This window comes from Platalea leucorodia, assembly GCF_965183815.1.
Source record: "Platalea leucorodia genome assembly, chromosome: 8".
Taxonomy (NCBI): Eukaryota; Metazoa; Chordata; class Aves; order Pelecaniformes; family Threskiornithidae; genus Platalea; species Platalea leucorodia.
Window position 1 is genome coordinate 34,099,529 of NC_138830.1, and position 21,524 is coordinate 34,121,052.

Consider the following 21,524-nt stretch of genomic DNA (forward strand, 5'->3'; position numbering starts at 1 on the left):
GCCCAGTGGCAGGAGGGTGATACCTTTCACAGCTGCCCTGATTTCTTATTCCTGGCTGGATGATTTCCAAGGAAAGATGAAAAGTTAAACTGCAGCTGATAGCTGTGCCCATGTTTGAACTTTGCGCTTTGAGGAAATACTCCGTATCCTCAGGGCAGGCAAGCAAACTGCATCAGCACACCGGTGCCTTACATGGGCTTTTACTTTCTTGTCTTTGATTTCCCTAAATCACAGCAAAGCTGCATAATTTTTGCACACGCCGGAGCCTCAGGCTCTGGCTGGGGAGGACTGGGACTGGTTGGTGGGAGCAGCATCCTCTCAGCACCTTATTAGGAGCCCCTTAAGGTCTGGTTGCTTTTCCAGAAGACCTTACCTAGTTGGCAGCTGTTTTCCATGCAGGTATCATCGCTGATCGCTCCTGCCTTACCCCATGAACATAAAAGCTAGGGATGCAAATGAAAGAACAGCAGAAGTGGATGGAAAGTTCTCCAGCAAAAATGCCAGGAGTGCTGGCAGCGTCACCCAGGAGCAGAGCCTTCCCCTTCCTCCCTGGGGTTCCTCCTGGGCGTTCGCTTGCAGAAATAAGTCGAAGACCTTTGTAGACAGGTCTGGCTCGAAGAGGAAGTGTCTCCAGGGTGTCCTTGGAGGAAATGCAGGTTTACCCATTAGTAGATGCTGCTTTTTTTGAACACCTCACTGCAGGATTTCACAAGCCTGAGCCTGCAAAAGTCCACCTGAAACTGTCAGTGCGTCACTTTGCTCTTTCAGGCAGCGCCGTCTTCTCAGGTGGGACCTCGGCCAGGCTGTGCCCCGAGGGGTGCAGGATTTGGGCCTGTGCTGCTTCCACTGCTGATCCTGCTGCGGGGGCAACAAGTCAATTTAATGCTGCGGCTGTCCAGGAGCCACCGCTGCTCCCCAGGATCTTGCTGTTGGGCCCACCACAGCTTGCTCCCTTTGCAGGGGTGTTTTTTCCCAGTGATCCAGGGCTTTCAAGGCTTTATGCAGCAGCTCTCGTGCCCTGCTTTCAGAGCCGAGGGTCCCCTGCCACCTCCAGCCCTGGCACAGCGGTCAGCATCCATCCCGCAGCGGGGAGAAGAGGGTTTGCCCCACTGTGTGGAGATGTGCATTCAGGATAGCTGAAGTTGCCGACAGATTAAACTGACTTTTTTTTTTTTTTTGGGTCCTGGAGCATCTCTGGCCCCGGTACTCAGCAATCCCTGGCTACTGCAGCCTGGTGATGGAGGCAGCATCCTAGTGGTGGCCATCTCCAGGCTCATCCTGCTTCCCAGTGCAGTCTGGGACAGGGGAGGAGTGGCGGTGACCCATCCGCTTCATGTGATGATGGCACAGGCTTACAGGGCTTTAGCGTGTTCTGGGACGCAGCTTGCCTTGCTTGCCCCTTGGCACCACTGGCCAGGGGCTGTGCTGGGGCTGGAGGTAGTGCGAGCGGCTGGGGAGGCAAAAGGACACACAGGGGTCACCCTGATCCCATTGTGTTGCGGGGGCTGGAAGTTTGCAAGCAGGTGCTATGCCAGCCATGGGCTGGGGCTCTGAGCCTACCCCAAGGAAGGGGAAACCAGGATGATCGCGGCTGCCTCGCCTGGGATGGGACCCCTAAGCTCCTCCCCTGGCCACTGTGGAGGGTTTGCTGCTGATTCCTGCTGGGGCAGGGACAGCTCTGCCACCTGGAGTCGCGGGGAGCAAAGTGAGGAGAGCTGAGGCTGGGTAATGGCTTTGGTAGCTGCGAGGCCTGGCAGAGTGCAGCAAGCACCTTTGATTCATTTTTCTGCCATTAAAATCAGTGGCCTATGCTGAGCTGTAAGCAATCATCACTCTGCTTCAGAGTGAATGGTATCTCAGAAACACAGGGATGCCTTTTGGCATGCTTCCCTGGGCCTGGCACATGGGGAACGAGGTACGATTTGGGAGACCGCTGCTCTGTGTCTCTGTTTCCCTAGCTGTGAACCAAAGCTGCAGAGGTGCTGGGTGGGTACTTGTGGCTTGCCAGGCTGGGGACACCCACGGGGCCAGGGAAGGAGGAATCAGGCCAGGGGGCTCCAGTGCTGCTCTAGCGAGCTCTGGCCAAAGACAGAAGCTGGGGCTGGACATCAAGCAGCGAAGCCGTGCTGATGCCAGGATTCCGGGGTGTGACCGCAACTGAGATTAGGGGCAATGCGAAAGGCTGGCAGTCACACAGGGCTGGAGGTAAACGGATCAAGCAGAATTTGGCAGTCTCAGCAAGGGGAGGCTTAGCTCAGCCTGGCACAGATTTGCTGCCTCCTGCCCCAGATCCTTTGGAGTCGGGGCAGAGCCGTGGGTGGAGCATCCTCGGGCACATCACCCTCGGGCACATCACCCTTGCATCGCCCCACAGGGTTTCAGCAGCCACACTGCTGCTCGTCTGCACATCCCTGCGCCAAACTGCACCTGGGCAAGACGACAGCCTTCCCCGCAGCACTGCCAGGCTCACACCTGGCCAGTGAGTGCCTGGGGTAGCTTTGGTGGCTCCAGGGATTTTGAGGGTGCTCAAACCTGCTTGATTTTTGGGTTTTCTTTGCACTATTCCACACCAACACCAGGCTGGCTGCTGGGCTTTCAGAACAGCTGGGTGCTGGTAATCCCATTTGCAAGCAGTGCTGAGCTAATCCTTGTAGAGCCCTGAGTGGATTGAGGTGGGTTTGGGGGGTCAGTGGTGAGCTGCTGTGGCCAAGTGAGTCCGTGCATCCCAGGGGTGGCTTCCTGGGGAGGCAGCGGTGAGCGTGCGGGGGTAAGTGGCAGCAATGGAGGTGAGGGACGGGGCTGGGATTTCTGTGGGGCCACCTCTGCGCATCGCGGGGGGGTTTGGTGCTCCGAAACAGAGCTGGAGGATGAGTTGTGGTGGGGCACAGGTCCATGGGGAGTGATGCTGCAACGGCAACAGAGCTGGGTAATGTGCAGGGGTTTGATATGATGCTGGAGGGGAGGGAAAGGCCACCATGGTCCCTGCTCTGAATGGGGATGTTGGGTCTGCGCCCTGCTTCTTGCTCCTGGAGACTGGGGCCCTTCGCCCGCTGGCGCAAGCCCCACAGAACTGCCATGATGGGTGGTGGCACCAACTGGTGCCTGCAACACAGGGGGATTGCATGTGGCTGCCTGCTCTTCTGTGCCATTGCAGGCAAATCCCATCTGCTTATTCCCGTTTCTTCCAGCAACTAGTTTTTTAGGGACCCACAAATGTTTCTGCCCCTTTCGCATTCAGATGTGCCGGAGGAATGGCCCCGGCCCTCCACTTTCCTTCTCAGGCCAAGGACAGGCTTAAGCTCCAGGCTTTTACAGCTGTGCAAGCTTATGTTGAGGGAGGAGACCTCAGCTGTCGCTGGGGGTTCGCTCCAGCCCCGGGGGGCTTTCTCTGGGCTTGTTTGGGCTCAGCAGTGTACGTTGGCACTGGGCTTCTTTGGGACCTGTGAAGGTCCTGAAGCATGGGTGGAAATGTTGCTGTGCCGCATGGCGCTGCCAAGTTTTCCTTACTCTTCCCGGGGCATTCACAGCTCCTTAATCCCTTATACCCAGTGGGAGGTAAAGGGCAATTTCTTAATTGGTTTCTGGTCATCAGGCCTCCTGGGAGGTGTTTTACAACCACTCTGTCCTGCTTTGGGGACATGGGGGTCTCTGGGAGAGCTGAGTCTGCCTGTTGTGTACCAGAGGCTGCAGGTGCCACGTGGGGCAAATGCTTCAGCCGCATCCAAACCCAGCTCCTGGGCTTGCACAAGGTGGGGGCAAGTAAAGAGCTGAGGATGCACGTCACCTCGCCTGGGAACCTCGGCTCATTAAGATTTAAGATGCCAGGCTTTGGACAGCCCCCGATGAACAACCCTGAGGGATTTTAAGGCGTTCTGCATGCCCAAAAGCTGAGTGAGGGATTAATGCAAAGAGCCCGGCACTGAGCTTCTTCCAGCCTATAACCTGCTGCATATATGGGACTGGGGTCATGTGTTAACCTAGGATCAAAACTCCCATGTGGGTTCCTGGCTGGGCTAGATGGAGCTTAGGGTTCTGCTTTCTCTTGCCCTTCACAGGCATCTCCTGCAAGCAGCAGCATGGGGGCCACCCAAGATGCTCCTGAGCCCCTCATTGAGCAGAGTGGGGTGTCTTTGGAGGTGCCTTTTGGGCAGACCAGGGCTCTTTGGAGGGGCAGCAGCAGAAGACATCCCCAGTTTGAGCTGGTCGAGAGCTCCCAGCCCTTGTCCTGTACCCAGGCATGGCAATGTGCAGCATCACTCAGCTCGCTGGTGCTGCATCCCAGCCTGGAGTTGCACTGAGAAGGGATGCGGGGACCCAAAAAGACTGAGCAAACAGAGCTTGAACAGCTGAATCCTGGCTCTGCAACATCTAATTTTTACCTAAGCCATCAACATCTTGGCAGCCACAGCAAGTCAGTGCTGGCTGCCTTTCTGCCCTCTCCAGGGCCCCAGGCAGGTGCCTGCCCCAGCAGCCACCATGGCCCCTGGCCGTGGCTGAAAGGTGATGGAGCAGAGTTGTTTCCTAGGGGCAGAACGAGCTGATACATGTGTTGGGCTGTGAACTTGCCCATAAAAAAATTCTGCTCAAATTACTGTTGTTCGTTCATCCGTCAAATGAAAAATGAGCAGAAGAGTAGAGGACTCTGAGCAGAGCATCATAGTTTCTGTGATCTGTCTGCTATGGCTTCATGAGCGCTTCTCCTTGTGCGACCCTAGCCGTGGAGGGTAGTGCAAAAAAACCCTAAATGAGCAGTTACATTTAGGAACATTAAGTTTAACTAAGCCTGCGAGCTTAAAATAGAGGGTGTAGTTTGCTCCCGATAACGGTGAGGGGCCAGGAGTTGAGCTGGGTTTGGTCTCGCTGTGTTGCAGTGCCGCGTTTCCCAAGCAGAACGTGGAAGTGGAAGGACACCAAGGAGCTTTTTGGGCTGCTCTGAGGACAGCGTGAACAGCTGGTGCACACGGTATTCCCCGGGGAACGTGCACCACCACTGCTGGCCTCTCGCCAGCTGAAGACCCCTCCTCACTACCTGCAGGCAGCAGGATGCTGGGCTGGATCGAGCGGGTGGTTCCCCAGCCCCCAGTGCTCCATCTGGCAGAGGAGACCCCCCTGGCTCCATTGCAGGACCCTGAGCTGGCTAAGGTGAGTGGAGAGCCAGTCTGGGAGGTAGCAGGAACCCTGTGAGTGTGGTGGAGAGATGCCCGGTGCCTCTGTGGCCAGCCCCAGCACTGCGGCACCCAGGGATGCTCCACAGCATCCCCAGGAGGGATGGGGGCCAGGATGCATCCCCCCTCCGAGCTTCTGGGAGGCAGCAGGAAAGATGGGGAGTCCCTGGGGCCACCACCCTGCCCTGCAGCCACCTTTGAGTGGGGAACAGTGTCTCCTGCGCCTCACTCTCTGACACCTTCTGCCTTTTATCCTGAAGGCACCGATGGGAAAGGCCGGTGGCTCTGGGGATGCTGCTGACCACACACGTGCTGAGGGTAAGCCTCCATGATGGGGGGATGCACGGGCTCGGGCAGCGGATCAGCATTCCTTTACCAGCTGGTACCACTCCTGCCCAGCACGCGGGGGGCTGGTGGAGTGGTGATGGGAGCTTTCTTTTTTTTTTCCTGCTGCCACTGAAGAAATGGAAAAGAAGGTGGGATTTGCAGTCCCCAGGGACCCAGGCTCTGTATTTGAGAGGTATTGCTCTTGCACCCTCCAGCATGCAACATGGTTTGCTTGGGTTTTTACTTTTGGTCAGGGGCTAGATGCCTGGGATGGGGGGTCCCAGCCTGACTCATCCCCTTCCCTGGCAGTGTGGGGAGCAGTGTGCTCTCCTGGCTCTCCCAGGGGCTGGAGAAGGTGATTCCACAGCCTGTCCCGGCCCCGGGGACACTGCAGGCACTTGGGAAGAGCTTCGAGACAAGCATTGATGTTCCCGATCAGGTAGGTGACAGATCTGGGCAATGCTCTGGCATATTTGGGCTTCTAGCTCTTTTTACCTTTTCTTCTTTTTTTCCCTTCCTATCACTCTCCCAATGCTAACTGGGAGCACTAGCCCTACCCTGCATGGGCTTCTGCCTTCATCCATCCCTGGGGAAAGGGCAGGTTTCCATCCCTGCCTGGCGGGATGAGCCCCACCCCGGCTGCTGGGCAGGTGACAGTCTGTTTGGCTTTTCAGACGGAGGTCCAGATCCTCAGGGACAAGGAAGATGATGCTTTGGGTAAGGAGAGCTGGGAGCTTGCAGCTTACCACATCCTGGGGGCCTTTCTGGGACTTCCGCATCCCACATCCCACCTTCCCGGGCGGTGATGCTGGCACTATTGTCCCCTTGAGCTGGCTGATGGGGGGACCAGGAGCCCCCAGCAGTGCAGGTCCCAGCTCTCCTCCATCCCCACGGCACTGCTCTCCTTGCAGAGATAACCCCCTTCGATCCAGAAGAGGACGAGCTGGATGGCTGCGAGCCTGAGGCCAGCTCAGATACTGGCATGGAGTGGTGGGTCCTCAGGGAGGCTGGTGGGAGGATGTGGGAGGGCAGGAGGGGCACAGGATGAGCAACCCAACCGTGGCACACTCTCCCTGCAGGGCAGGAGCACAGGTGCTCAGCTGGCTAGTGCAGGGCTTCGAGAGGATGGTGCCGCAGCCGGAGATGCTGAAAAAGCCAGAGGTGAGCACTACCCAGCTGGGGGAGATGGGGGGGCTGCTGGGCAGAGGTGACTGCAGAGCGGGCACCCAATCCTCATTGTCCCACACACCCCAGCTGGGACCTGGGGGAGGAAAACCCCAGGGGAATTCAGCAGAGCAACAGAGAGACCTCAGGGTGCTGTCCCGGTGCTCCCTGGCCTGGCTGCACATTGGGGGGACCATCCATTCAGGACCTGCTGGTGCCAGCAGTGCCAGGGTCTGGGTTTAATGGTCCTTGTCAATGAAATGGGGCCAAAACTGCAGTGGCAGGTGTGTGGGGCTGTGTGTGTGGGTTCCCTTGGGGTGGGGGATGTGCCCACCCAGGGTGACGTGGGGCCACAGACAGTGCGGCCACTTCCATCTGTCCCTCTGCAGCTGGAGCCGAAGGAGCAGAAGTGTGAAGCCATGGTGGGAGGTGAGCAATCCCCCTTCCCTAGGTGGCCCTTTCAGAGGGGACACTCTGCCTTTGAGAACTTGGGTGCAGGCAGGCACCAGCTCTGGGGCTGCCCTCCATCCCCGTGACCCGGGGTACCGACTATGCCAAAAGGGGTGAGCACGCCGGGTCCCGGCATCACAGCACTACCCCTACACCATGTCTGTCCTCAAACCACCTGTGTCTTCATCCCAGGCTGGGTCCCTGGGGGAGAAGCTGCGAGGGAGGTCCCCCAAACCTGTCCCTCTGTGGGAGGTGACCCTTCCTTGCTTGCTCCCCTTCCCCAACAATTTGTAAGGTGACTGCTGCATTGCCTGTCCCCCTTCTCCTTCCGGATATACCTGAGCAGGCACGAAAAGGACTAAAACATGGGCAAAGTCAAAAAGCAGTGTTTCAGCTGCTCGGAGCATCCCGGGAGCAGTGGAGCCGGCAGCAGCCGAGGGGCAGCCAGAGTCGGTGGCCACCCTCATCCCTCAGTCCCTGGCTGGGGATGGCAGCAGGTAACCACAGTGGCAACTTCTGCATGGGTACCGTGGCCAGAGGAACAGCTGCTGTGGAGCAAAGGCTCTGGCAGTTGGGTCTAACAGTGGTTTCTGGTCACCAGGATGTTTGCCTGGTTCGTCCAGGGGCTAGAGAAGGTGATGCCACAGCCAGTGACCAGGGAGAAGCAGGACACACAGGTATGCTGTCTGCTGGATAGGCAAAGGGCACGTGAACGCCACGTCCCTGGTGGGGAGGGCGTACTCTGCCATGCAGATGCCACCAGATCAGTGCCAGGACTTGCTGTGGTTTGGGCTGTCACCCAGCTCCTTCAAGAAAACAAATCCCCACAACCTGCTTAGCTGATGAAAACCAGGATTTGGCTTCTAAGCAGCAGGAGAGCCCATAGCATGTGCTTTCTTTACCATTTCCTTCCCTTTCTGTGTGGCACTGGCTGGTGTCCAGGCCTTGGCATCTCACCCAGGTGCAGTCCAGCTCTAAGGAGACACAGTGGCAGCAGCAGCAGCTTTACACACTCTCCTTCCCTTGCACCCAGGAGAGCTCACTGATGTGCTCCTGCCTTTTGCCATCATGTGTGGGGATGCTTGTGCCCATGGGCAAGCCAGCCAACATGCCCCGAGAAATCACAGGGGGTATTTAGGGTAAAAGGACCACATTTACTGAAAATGGGGCATTTAGGGTAAAAATTTAGGTTTACTGAAAATGGGCAACATCTCATGTTTCCCTTTTCCTCCTGGCAGGGAGTGGCCGCAGCAACCTCAAGTCCTATGGAAGAAAGTAAGTGGTTGCTCCATCTCACCATGCCAGTTAGCTTGCCAAGGTCAGAAAGGTTATTGGGAAAAGGGGTCGCTGGTGGCTTTTATCCCGTGGTCTGCCATGGCTGCCAGCTCAGGAGCCCCTGAAATCCCCCAAGGAAGCCATGAGAGGCTGTTGCTGCTTGAGAAGTGGGAGCAGATCTGGAGTTGTGGCACAGGCTTGGTAAAACTCAGGCCATGGGAGTCTCTGAGTGCAGCATCCCACATCCTCGGGTCCCGGGTTTTGAGGTTAGTGCTGATATCAAGATCTGTCCTTGAGCTGTGCCAGAGGATGTTTGCCAAGCTGGTGGGATTTAACCAAAGGATTACACGGGAATTCAAACCTGCCCCCTTCATCACCCACTTTGGCATGTTTGCTGCTGAGCTGGAGGGTGTTTGCCGAGCCTCGTGTGAGCTGTCTAGGGAGGTACCTCAGGAAAACAAAATCCTGGGATTGTTAGATGTATGTGTTAGATGTGAGTGCATGGTTGTAGGAAAACATTGCAGGGTTCACACCGCTGCTTGCCTGCCCGTGGAGGGGAACAAGTGCCATTGCTGTGGGCAGACGGGATTGGATCCCCCTGCCAGCCATGTTGCAGGATGCTGAGCAAAATGGGGAGCCCAGCCAGGAGCCACGGCTGCCTCCACAGATGGACTGGGCAGGGGAGATGTCACACAGCCCCATGCAAGTGCTGCCCCAGGAAGGAGTGGTTGCTTGGGCTGTGGGAGCCGCAGATGGGAGCTGGGACCCGCCGCAGCATGCAGAGGTTGTGCATCCCTCCAGGGACATGCTGGGAGGTTGCTCCCACCAAGCCAGCAGCCACTTGGTGGGATCTCAGAGCAGGAAATCCTGTGGGAAGGCATTTCTCTGCATGTTTGTAAAAACTGGAGACCTGAGCGCTGCCGTGGACCTTGGAAAGAGGCAAAGCCAGTGGGATGCTGCTGCATCTGCAAGGCAGTTGCACCCTTTGTGTGCAGCTGGCTTGCATTACAGCTCACTTTGGTGCCTTGAGGCATTTCAAGGTCACTTAATCTGCCCAAGGAAGGGAGCAACTGGGTTGAGCAAGAGATCTGCCCCAGCACCAAACTGCCAGCACGCTCATTAATGTTTTCCTTCTCCTTTTGTTTCAGGGGGCAAAGGGGCTTAGCGCCTCTGAAACAAATGGAAAACGAAGACTGTGGCGAGCCAGCCCTTCCACAACCAAATGAGACCAACACGAGGAGAGAGCGCAGCTGGGGAGGAAAAGCAAAGGGGAATCTGCAAATGGTCTCTAGCTCCTTCCCAGCCAGGGTGGCGGGGACCCAAGGCTGGGGCAGGGATGCTGGCTGCATGTCCTTGGTCCCAGGGCTGTCCCATCCCAGCTCCCTCTTGGCTCTGGGAACTAGAGCTATTGGTTTTGCAGGATGATGTTGATGAGATGGGAGCTATAATTTATAGGAGGGTAGAAAAGCATCACTCAGGACACCTTGGAGGAAGAAAGCCTCTTGCTGCAGCCTTCCAGCACTCCTGGCCCTCTCAAACCCCCCCTAGCATCTGAATATTCACCCCTGAGACCTCCAGCTGAAGCCTACAGGCTTCTTTTAGTTGACTTCTGCCTCCGAGGTGTAGTGTTATAAACCTCTTTAAGCTCTCATCAGCTTCTTATTGCTTTTCTTCCATTAGCTGAGTGTTTTCTCCCAGCAAATGGAAAGGGCTCTGGTTTGCAGCTGCAAATGCAGGTGGGTCAGGTTAATCTCTAGGTGAATAGGTAGGAGTTAATGGTTAAAAGCCTTTGCCCAAGCTCTCCTTATAGGAGACCTTATCCCAAACTCTCCTTACCCCCAACTACAGCTGCTCCCTCCTGAAGCTCACAGCTCTTCGGATGCAGCACTAACCGTGGCAGCAGGAGTGTCCTGGCAGGAAGGGATCTCAGGGGCTGTCTCCAACCCAGAGGTGTGCAGGCAGGCATAGCCAATGCAGGCACGCTAGGCTGGATGGGGTGAAAGCCCCTACATGCCAGGTTTTTAGTACAGACCTTAGAGTTGCAGAACAGTTTGGACTGGGAAGGACCTTTGCAGATGATCCGGTCCAACCCCCCTGCCATGGGCAATGACAGCTTCCACTAGATCAAGTTGCTCAGAGCCCCATCCAACCTGACCTTGAACACTTCCAAAGATGGGGCATCCACTACTTCTCTGGGCAACCTGTTCAGTGTCTCACCACTCTTATTGTACAACATTTCTTCCTTACGTCCAATCTAAATCTACCCTCTTTCAGTTTAAAACCATTGCCCCTTGTCCTGTAACTACAGGCCTTGGTATAAAGTCTTTCTCCATCTTTCATATAAGCATCCTCGATATATTGAAAGGCCACCGTCTCATTGCATGTCTTTAGGATGATCTAGGCAGCTGTAACGATGAGCCAAGCAATCACCTTGAGCCCCATCCCCTGTGTTTATAACGAACCCTGCTGGTACCAGGCTCCAATTTTAGTATTATTTGCCCTGTTTTCATATAATGTACCCAAATGTTTTGGTGTGTTTTAAAAGCCATCTCCCTGATTGCTGTCCCACATTTTAATTAAGGGAGATCTAGAGGGAATGGGCTAAAGGCACTGAGGGGTGGGTAAATACGGCACAGAGCTGAGCATGGGTGGGTTTCCTGCCTTTCTGTAGTTGAATTTGCACGTTTCCTATTAGCTTCGCTGCAGACATGTAAGTTTTGTTGTCAGGCAGACCTCAAAATAAACTGGTTTTACAGTGTGCGGATGTGCTTCCTCCTGCTGTTTCTCTGCTGTGTGCCTGACGTGGTAGGATGGGTATCCTTGGGACATGGAGGGGGCTGGTCGTGGATCAAACCCGTGCTCTTCACTTTGCAGCTGGTCCAACAACCTCCCCGGTAACCCGCCATAGGTTTTCCCCCAGCAATGGTGGGAACTGACAGGGCATGCGGGATGCTTCCTATGCCGTGCCCAGGGGAGCATTTGGAGTAGATGCGGCATGGGGCTCAGAGCATTCCAACACGGGCTCTGGGTTGAGTCTCACTCTGCAAAACGAGGGCCCTCGGGCTGTGCTAGGACAGTGTTTTGCTTGGGGTTCACAAAGGGAAAGGCTTTGGGCTCTTCCTGCAGCTGCTTCTGTTTGCAAGGAGAGCCAAAATGTGGCCTGGAGACGGGCTGAATCGTCTGTTGATGGAGGTTGCTACGCATGTAGGGAAGCCAACAGGCATCTGTATGCAAAAGGTTACAGTTTTCATAGGACTTTGGCTCCGATGGTGAATTTTCTTCTCCCTTCTGGCAAAAGTGCCCAAGGCATGCATCCGGCACAGCTCAAGGGGACTGGGGCTGCACAGGTCTGTGCAGGCTGAGACATGCTTCAGTCCTGGCATGCAGCAGCACCTCTGCATCAAGCAGCTGTTGTACCATGCAGCTAAAACATGTGATCTGCCCTGGCCCTACCCCGGTCTCTCGAAAATGTGCTACTCTTACTTCATCACCTCCCTTTCCCCATTCCCATTTCAGTTCATATTGTCCCTGGGGAACCCAAGGAGACCAACCTCATCCTGGAAGAGATCGATGATGACTGGATTAATGAAGCCACGTGCAAGATGATGGCCTGGGGTCATGAGGCTGAGCTGGTGGCAGAAGCTCATCCCCTTCCCCCCATACAGGAGGAACCTCAGGAAGAAGAAAACAGGTAGGAGAAGTGAGATACTGTTGATGGGCAGCTCTGTGTGCTCTCTGGCCACCAGTGTGGTGGCCATGGGAGGGGATGAGCATGTCCCTGGGCATCCCTCCTTGCGAGCACTGGTGGTGGAGATGGCAGTGGGCAGCTGAGGTGCCCGTTTCCAAAGAGGGGGTGTCATGTTTTAACCCCAGCTAGCAACTAAGCACCACACAGCCGCTCGCTCACTCCCCCACCGATGGGATGGGGGAGAGAATTGGAAGGGCAAAAGCGGAAAACTGGTAGGTTGAGATAAGAACAGTTTAATAACTAAAGTAAAATAAAAATAGAACAGTAGCAACAGTAGTAATAGTAATAATAACAATAATAATAAAAGCAAGTAATAATAGTACAATAGTAATACAAAGCAAGCAATACATTATACAATTGCTCACCACCCTCCGGCCGATGCCCAGCACATCCCCCAAGCAGCAATCGTTGCTTCTCCCCCGGCCAACTCCCCCCGCTCATATACTGAGCATGACATCATGTGGTATGGAATAGCCCCTCAGCCAGTCTGGGTCAGCTGTCCTGGCTGTGCCCCCTCCCATCTTCTTGTGCACCCGGCAGAGCATGGGAAGCTGAAAAAGTCCTTGACCAGTGTGAGCGCCACTTAGCCCTACTTAGCAAGAACCAAAACATCAGTGTATCATAGACATTGTTCTCATTCTAAACCCAAAACACAGCCCCATACCGGCTACCAAGAAGAAAATGAACTCTATCCCAGCTGAAACCAGGACAGGGAGGCACCAGAATGACCCAAAAGGTGTTTGGACAGCCTTTTCTTCTGGTGTTGAGATTCGGGTTGGGCAGGCAGTGGCAGAGGCATGAATGCAATGCTTCACGTTGCCCTGCAGAGGACAGCTGAAGGATGCTCTGCTTAGGCTTCCCGTAAGTAAATTTTGGCCCTAATGCAAGAGGGTTTGGACCTCGTTCCTATCAACTGTGTATCTGACTGTCATGACATTTGGAAATGGTAGTCTTCTCTATATAATTCATCCTACTTCCGAAAGAAACCCCTGCTGAGGTCCTCCCAAGGGCTGGGCAATGCATTCAGAGCCAGGAGCAGGCTGCGTTACAGCAGGGGGATAAAAGGTGTCCATGCACACTCCCAAAAGGTTTGGGAGCCCCCCCAAAATGCTCCCAGCACATGTACAGGGGAGGGCAAGTGCCGTGGTCCCCACCTCTGATATGGGCAATGCTTGACTGCACTAAGCACAAGCGATGTCCAGAGCCACATTCACTCAGCAGAGCTCCCTTCTGCTCAGCCAGAAAACACTGGACATGTTATAAAAATATTTTTCAGATTTTTTTTTCCCCCTTAGTATGCGAGCCTGAGAAGCTGTGGGCAGCAAGCACATCCTGTCCTGGAGGGTGGATTTCATTAACAGGGAGGTTTTGGTCAAAATCAGCAACAACTGACCCCCTAACCACATCCTCTCCCCCTGCCGCAAGAGGAATTTGAAGGCTCTTGGACTCTGGTTTCGCATTCCCAAACTTTCTCCTGTTCTTCCTCCCACTCCTTTGGGGCTGCAGACACTAATGGGCTGTGAAACAGCATATGCCTGGTGTATCCAAGTGTGCCCCCCCAGGATGTTGGCTGGGGGATGGAGGGAGAGCATCTCTGGCCAAAGGGGGTGTAGAGACTGGCAGTGCTCCTCTTGTGAGGTTCAGACATACTTTTTGGATTTCACCTAATGAGTTTCTCCTTCTCAGGCTGTGGTTGTGCTCCCTGAGCACTGCCGAGGAGGAGGAGGAGGAGGAAGAGGAAGAGGAAGAGGAAAAGGAAGAGGAGGAGGAGAAGAAGGAAGAGGTGGAGGAGAGTGCAGGGTGAGTGGCTCCTGTTGCCTTTATGGCTTTGTTGGAAACGAGCATGAACACAGTTGTTGTTTCAGCTGCATTCACAAGCCAGAGAAGGCTGAAACACCCATGGAGAGCGAGCTCCTCTTGGCAGAGTGGAGCTCCCCAGCCTGGCGGGCAGCCAGGGTGTGTTTGGGAGGGATGCGCGCAGGAGGGATGCTTTCACAAACTGGCTCACCCCAGGGCTCGCTGCTGACGCGGCACTTGGTGACAGGCGAGCGTCTCCTGGTGACACGGGCTCCATCTCCATCGCAGCTGCCCGTAGCAACCGCAGCCCCTGGCCGCCCCCTCCCACGGGGTCCAGTGGCTCAGCTGAGCAGGAGCCCCGGCTTCTGCCTTCATCGGGAGCTGGGAGCACCCAGCTCCTGGAGAGGGACCACGTTATTTAAAACCATACGCATTAATTCAGGGCAGTCGGTATTATTATGAGTATTACAGAGCTGAATTTAAAGACAGGATTATGTCTTGTACCTGCAAATGCTACTTAATACAAGTAGGTACAATTTTACATTTTTTTCCTGTTGTGGAAAATAGCCGAGTTGTGTCAGCTGTTGTAGGTGATGACTTTGGTCTAGATGGTATTTAGAAAAATCTTTCTGCTTAGTTTAGTGGTTTGCTCTGATTTCATGAGAGATAAACATTTAGGGATTTATTACCTAGTGCTACAATATTATTCTCTGTTAATTCCTCTGAAGTAGCTAGATTTTCAGCAAGAAGCTGAAAATGCATGATTATTCAGTGTTAAACACAGATATTTTTATTTTATCAAAATCTGCTCCTGGAGTTCTACTATAGAAACTTGAGCTTCAGTTGTTGGGTGAATGAGATGCTGCTCCATCCTTCAATGTGTTTATCTGTTTATGGGAAAAGAGAGATACTGACAGGTTTTCTAGATTAGGGTGAAAAGATTTGCGATTGCATTTGAAGGGAGCCTAATTAAGAAAAAATTGAGGGGGGAATTATTAAAAATAATTTTAAGAAGACCTTGGAAAATAACAGTTTTTCAAGACACGGAGATAAAACAGAAAAAGCAGGCACTGCTTGTTTACATACACCTTCTGCCTTAGAACCTGCCAAGGATGCAGAAAGATGTTTTTTCAATTTTCATGCATTTAGCTGTCTTAAAATTTTTCAGTATCCCCAATCCCCGCTTTGCATCTCTTGCCAGGAAAGAGCAAATTGGGAGATAAGTGCACAGAACAACATGATGAGGTGGTTTTTTTCAGTTATAAAGTTATATTAAACCAATAAAATTGATCTTCTGAGCCCCCTCTGTCAGAATGGTGGAGCTGAGATCTGTGCTTGCTGCTGGAGGAAAATGAGAATTATATGTACTGGTAGTGTCTTGCAGAGGCAAACGTGGGATTTGGATGGTGCTTGCAAGGCACCCCTGCCTGGAAATTAGGCTCTCAGCTTTTTATTTGGCAAATTTTAGTTATATGAGAAATCGTTATGCACAGCAGGAGAAACATACTGCCTGTATCTTGCTGCATATGCAATTTTTTTTATGCATATGCAATACCCTGCATCATTTACGCACCTCTCACCTAGCCTCCCATGTAGTATTTTTTCCAAGTCCCTTCTAACCTGAGCAGCACTTTTTTTTGTACTGCTCCTGTCTTAAACTTTCTGTGGTATTGTTCGCTTGCAAATGGGTCTTGCAGCGCAGCTGGAGGAGCAGTGTTCCCCGAAACTGGGAGAGCCGTGCATCATCCCTGTTGACCTGATGCCCCTCTGTTGATGTGATGCCTCCCATCTGCAATGTGCCCAATCTCAGAAAGAGCAAAAGCGAGCTTGGACACTTGTCTCTGCTTGATGTGTACCATCCAGACCCCTGCTCCGGTTGCCTTGTCTCACCACTGACGAGGGTGTGGATGAAGTCTACTTTGCAGAGGAGGCCCTCAGGTTTGAGCAGCTGGAAGAAGCTGAGATAAGTGATCTCGAAGGTGCTTTTGTACAGGTATGGCATCGCTCCCTGCTTGGGCTCAGGTCTGCGATGAGCTCTTGCTGCCCAGTGCATGCTGGGGGCCCAGAGCTTGTCCAGGGGGACGCAGTGTGCTGGTAAGGAGCAGGCACCGGTACGAGCACTGGAAATGTTTCCCACTGAGATGCCCCCATCTCTGAACCTGAGACAGCAGCAGTAGCTGTGCACCAAGGTGGGGTTGCTTTCACCCTCAAATGTTGGCACTGAACAAGCCAAGAGGCTGGCGAATGGTCAGGGGATATGGGGCAAGCTGCAAAGTCTGCTCTTTTACTGACAGAGCAGGTCTTTTTCTCCTTAAAATGTTTTTTTCTTTTTGAAGGTGGAAGAGGAGACAGCTGAAGCTGCTGAAACCGATGTCGAAGGTATAATATATAGCAGTGTAATATCAGATTAGGATGAACTGAAGCAGGCAATGCAATGCCCAGCGAGGGGAAAATGCAGCTTTTCCTTCCCTGCTGCTCACTGTCTGGGAGCGGGCAGCTGAGTTTTCTGCAGCGTGGGCCTGTGTGGGCAGTTGGGGCTTTTCTCTAGCTTAAAGCATCCTGTGGGCACAGTGCAATGGCAATACCACCATTAGCTGGAGCCAGCTCTGAAAGGCTGGTGCTTACGCAGTACTTAGTCTTGTTAATTAAGCAGTCTCTAATGTGAAATAGGAGTTTCTCCTTCGGCTGAAGAAGGTAGGGGGGGATAAAAAGGATGCCACTTTGCTCAATTTGGGAAATAACCAGTGGCATAAAGTGCATTTTAATATAACCTTTTAGAAGGTTACAGTTTGGTAATGAAACAGGTGGTGAGCTCCCATCACAGCCTGAGTGAGCAAAGGCAGGTCCTGGCATAACTCCACCGATGTCAGGGAGTTGCACAAAGGGTGGCTTGACCTGAGCCCTGGTACAGGCTGGAGTTTTCTCCACTCATGCAACCCTTGCAGACCACCCTGATCTTGCAGTGATGCTAGAAAAACACATGGTAGGATGCTCACCACTGCTGTCCTGTGCTACTGACATCCATGAGTGGTGGGTGGCAACAAAAACCCCAAGAACCCTGCATTTCTCTGCGCTGACATAACCATCCCATCTCAAACCACTCTGTGTTTTATTGCAGCTGCAGATGCCTTGTCCTCTGCTTGAAGCACCTAGGCGCCTAGCAGCATGTCCGAGCGTGCCCGAGACGTCGAGCTAGATTGGCTGGTGCATGACAAGCCGCTCGATGGCAGGGACACCTCCCCTCCTGGCTGTGGCGTACTAGAGCAGCTCCCCAATGTCCCCAGCTACCGAGCCACCGCTGTCTCCCACATCCCTGTCCTTGTCGCCAGCAAGCCAAAGGCTGGAGTTGTCAACCCCAATTTTTGCAATGAGGAGCAATCCCCCCTAGGTATTAGAGATGTCAGCTTTGACAATGGACTTGCATAACTTGAGAGGGGGCAAGGGGTTATTCCTGGAGTAGTTGCTTTTTGTTGCTTTTTTGGGAAAAAATAAATAAAAGCATGGTTCCTGTTGCAGCACAGAGGCTGGAGAACAAAATTAATGGTTTTTCTTCTTCTGCCTCTTCACTATGTGTCTTTCTAACTAACCCCTAGAGAGCATCTGCAAATATCTGTAAAAGATGTGCTATGTGTTTTGACCTGCTTGCCCAAAAACTCTCCTGAAGGACCTGCAGGCAGAGGGTTAAATACCCACTGCACATGCAGTTTTCTCCTTAGCATTTGTGCAACCAACTCATACCAAGAGGACAGTAAGACAGAGGTTTGCCATTCACGATTTTCTGCCTTTTAATCCAGAAGTACAAATTATGTTTCTGTAGCTTTGCTTTGTTTTTAACCAGGAAGCCAAATTCTGCTGCTTTTCCTTACACACAATGGGATTTTAACTTTGCAACCCAAACAGGCTTTTGCTCTGTGATTTGATCGAGCCACACTCTGATCCACTGGTCCCACATCAGTGTGGGACAGGAGGGGATGCACAGGGTCTTTCAGATATGTGAACCCCCCCCTTAGAAGAAATCCTGCAGGAACTCATTGCATTTTGTTACATAGCTAAGAAAAGGGATGACACTTCACAGCCCGGCTGGCTGTGGGGTCTAGCCAAAATAACCCCCAGCGCCATTTCTCCCTTGGGCCATTGGCTCTTTACCCACTCTAAACATCCAACCTTCCTGCTTCTAACCTTGCTTATGGCAGGAAGCAGTTATTACCTCTGCAAAGGAGAGAGGCTATAAGTGCTTATTTAAATAGTGCCTTATTCCGCATGAAAAGCAAACGCTCATGTAATTTGGAGCTTGCATGATCCATATGTTTACGTTCAGAAGACCCAGGAGATTTTCTAGACCCTGGGAGGCAGGTTTGCAGCTGGAAATCCTGGGTTCCTGCATAATACCTGAGCTGGTAATCCTCATCTCCATCATTTTCCGTACCCCGGGAACCTAGCGCTTGCACAGAGTAGTTGCAATCACTGCAAGCTGGGAAAGCAGAAGGAAAGCAGGTTCTTATAGTGTTAAAAACTGGGCAAAAGAGAGAAAGAAACCGTCAGGAGAAGGAAGTGCCAGGCGAGAAGGGAATGGAGGAAAAAGGAGGGTCCTTCCAGCATGCTGCGGGGTTTGGGGGCAGCTCCACAGAGGCAACGGGACTTGGGGATGCATCCTGGCTACAGGCTGGACCCTGCACCCCTCTCACTTGCAATTCTTGTCCTTCTCTGCGGGCCAGGCAATTACCCAATCGTGGACATCAAGGATGTGGACAGTGGAGGCGGTGCTCTGGAGAATGACGGTACACACTTACCGGTGCCCACCGCCGGTGCTCCCAAAATGCTGGCGGTGCCCAGCATGGCACCGGCATCCCCCAGGTATGTCCCTTCCCAAGCACAGTCCCTGGATCCCAGAGGTCTCACCTCCCAACAGTGCCAGTACAGGAAAATTTATTCAGCCATATGGAGCCACCCGTTTCTGGCAGGTTTGGACAGTGAGCTGGGGTGATGTGTGTGTGGCAGGTGTCACCCCGTGCAAGGCAGGAGAGATGGCAAAAGCCTTGCTTCTCATTTGCATTTTTTAATTAAATGGTTAAATTTTGTTTAAAGTTTTTGGGGGCTGGGGACAGCCCTGTCTGTGTGTCCTTCTGGAGATGGGCTCAATCCCCAGGCAGTAGTCAGATCCCATTTGTCTGTTGTCCCACATGTCTGTGCTCCCAAATTCAGAGCATGGGGGTCTGTGTGCTGGATAACAGGCCTTCATCATAAAAACCAAAAAATTTCTTCTTGCATTTTTGCTGGAAGGGTTTGCAGCATCTCCCCCCTGGGTTTGCACCTTCGGCTCAAGGATGCTCAGAGAGGGGGAGGATTGAAACTGAGCTTTAAAATTGAGGTTGGAGGAAGCCAATGGTTTTTTGGTTGTTGGGGTTTTTTTGAGGCTCATTCTTGCAGAAGATTAAAAATAAAAACCAAGGGTTTTTTTTCTGTGCTGAAAACCAGGTGTTATATTCATCCTCAATAGTTTGGATCTTTTAGTAAACAAGCTCCTGGAGGACTTGAAAATAAAATGGCAAAAGTGCCCATAATCCAGTCTATTGAACAGCTTTTTAAACTGCGAAAGCATAGCCCAAGGAGCCATATGAAATACCTGCAGTACAAATGCTAACAGCGTTAAGAGGCCAGTTATTTAAAGCCTGCTGAATCTCATTGCCTTTTTTCTATTAGCCCAGCGATGAAAATTGTCCTGTGACAACAAGTTCATCACTGGAGAGTGGTCGAGGCTCACATCCTCAGCCACAGAGTGCTCAGGATCGGTCTTGGGAAACTCCTTTGGCAGTTGCTGCTCAAGATGTGTTTTTCTCTCTCAGGTTAATGAATAGGACAGGCTATTTTTCTAAGACAGAAAAGTCCATGTTTTCCAGTCCCATCAGCAGGCACAGCAGCTCTTGCAGTGCTCCATGCCTGGTGCAGTGCACCCCTCCTGGCTCTCCCCAGCAGGGTGTGGAGGCTTTTTTGCAACTCCCTCTCTAGCAGTATCTGCGGTTTGTCCTGGGAGGTCCCCCAAAAGGCAGGGGGTGCCTCTGCTTGGCCACCTGATTCGAGCTCTCTCTGTTCTTGTAAATCAGATACTTCCCAAAACTGCTCCTGACCTTATTCCTTGAGATTATTTCCCATCATGAGAGCATTTGAAGTTTAGCTTTGTCCTTCTCTCCTTGCACAGCAGATGAAGCTGTGTAAGCCCCTCTCCCTGGGATTTGTGACTTTGCTGTTCACCCATCTTTGATGGGTGATACTTCCCAAAACTGCTCCTGACCTTATTCCTTGAGATTATTTCCCATCATGAGAGCATTTGAAGTTTAGCTTTGTCCTTCTCTCCTTGCACAGCAGATGAAGCTGTGTAAGCCCCTCTCCCTGGGATTTGTGACTTTGCTGTTCACCCATCTTTGAATCAGGGTCAAGGTGCTGGGCTTTTTCTTATGCCTTCAAATGATGTAGAAAAAGGACAACAATTCGGACTAACACCCATGTCATTCATCCCAGCACATCTTGGGCATCTTTGGAGCCCAGGATCCAGCAATCCAAAGGCACAACCTTTGTTTATTTAGATCCACTTATCTATGTACAATTCTGTCCCCACCATCATTTTTTATCAGGTTGTAAGACCTCATTGTGGCCTTTCAATATGTAAGGGGGGACTTATAAGAAAGACAGAGACAGACTTTTTACCAGGGCATGTAGTGACAGGACAAGGGGACACAGTTTTAAAATGGAAGAGGGGTAGGTTTAGATTGGACATAAGGAAGAAATATTTTATGATGAGGGTGGTGAGACACTGGAACAGGTTGTCTAGAGAAGTTGTGGATGCCCCATCATTGGAAGTGTTCAAGATCAGGTTGGACAGGTCTTTGAGCAACCTGATGTAGTGAGAAATGTCCCTGCCCAAGGCAGGGGGGTTGGACTAAATGTTCTTCAAAGATCTCTTCCAACCCAAATCATTCTGTGATCCTATGGTTCCCCAGTAGAGCTACTTTTTGGGCACCTCAGTTTTCTCATGATATTTTCTACTAATTTCTTAAAGCAGGTTGTATATTTGCAGTTACACACATGAGCATATGAACCTTTCTGCCGTGTCTTCAGGTGGTGTCTCTCAAGACAACACTGGAGGTCCCTTGGTAGAGCTGGAGATTTTTGAAAACAAGCAACTCCTATTTCGCTACATAAAGAAATAAAATTTCATCATTCTGAACCAGAAGGAAAATTATCAGCTCCAGCTGGTGTTTTCAGAGGAAGAGGACATCAACTCTGCATTGAGCAATCATCCTTTTATCCTAAGTCGCTTCTATTGGCCACAGTCTTGAGTTTTTTTCCCACGTGGGGCTGTGAAGGTTTAGGGTTAACTTTGTTTAGACAGAGTCACAAAAGATTCACCACAAATGAGCTACTCGTTCTCTAACTGGAGCCTGGAAACAGGCTCTTGCAGGTGATAAACACCAGGATACACCAGACAATGCCATATGGGCAGGGCCCCTATGAGGGACACTGTGCATCCTGCATCGCTCCAGGCAGGTGAAGGACAGCCTGGTGGTTATGGCCGCAGCTTTCCAAGGGCATTGAAAATGGAG

The 21,524-nt window shown here is 52.3% G+C and overlaps 1 protein-coding gene across 12 annotated transcripts in view; it reads left to right on the forward strand.

Moving 5' to 3' along the window:
- CNGB1 (cyclic nucleotide gated channel subunit beta 1) overlaps nucleotides 1-21,524 on the forward strand; it is a 41,996-nt gene that overhangs the window by 4,879 nt on the left and 15,593 nt on the right. For 4 of the 12 annotated variants that reach the window (XM_082319700.1, XM_082319706.1, XM_082319705.1 and 1 more), the window contains 16 exons: nucleotides 4,872-5,142; nucleotides 5,426-5,483; nucleotides 5,628-5,685; nucleotides 5,802-5,931; nucleotides 6,167-6,209; nucleotides 6,404-6,482; nucleotides 6,572-6,653; nucleotides 7,046-7,085; nucleotides 7,453-7,603; nucleotides 7,708-7,783; nucleotides 8,345-8,381; nucleotides 11,898-12,072; nucleotides 13,816-13,929; nucleotides 15,790-15,919; nucleotides 16,263-16,305; nucleotides 18,642-18,780. In XM_082319700.1, the coding sequence (XP_082175826.1) occupies nucleotides 5,044-5,142; nucleotides 5,426-5,483; nucleotides 5,628-5,685; nucleotides 5,802-5,931; nucleotides 6,167-6,209; nucleotides 6,404-6,482; nucleotides 6,572-6,653; nucleotides 7,046-7,085; nucleotides 7,453-7,603; nucleotides 7,708-7,783; nucleotides 8,345-8,381; nucleotides 11,898-12,072; nucleotides 13,816-13,929; nucleotides 15,790-15,919; nucleotides 16,263-16,305; nucleotides 18,642-18,780 (1,454 nt within the window). In that variant the 5' untranslated portion in view covers nucleotides 4,872-5,043. Of the gene's footprint in view, nucleotides 1-4,871; nucleotides 5,143-5,425; nucleotides 5,484-5,627; nucleotides 5,686-5,801; nucleotides 5,932-6,166; nucleotides 6,210-6,403; nucleotides 6,483-6,571; nucleotides 6,654-7,045; nucleotides 7,086-7,452; nucleotides 7,604-7,707; nucleotides 7,784-8,344; nucleotides 8,382-11,897; nucleotides 12,073-13,815; nucleotides 13,930-15,789; nucleotides 15,920-16,262; nucleotides 16,306-18,641; nucleotides 18,781-21,524 lie in introns of those variants that run through there. The other 8 variants (XM_082319708.1, XM_082319707.1, XM_082319710.1 and 5 more) reach the window with 8 other exon arrangements.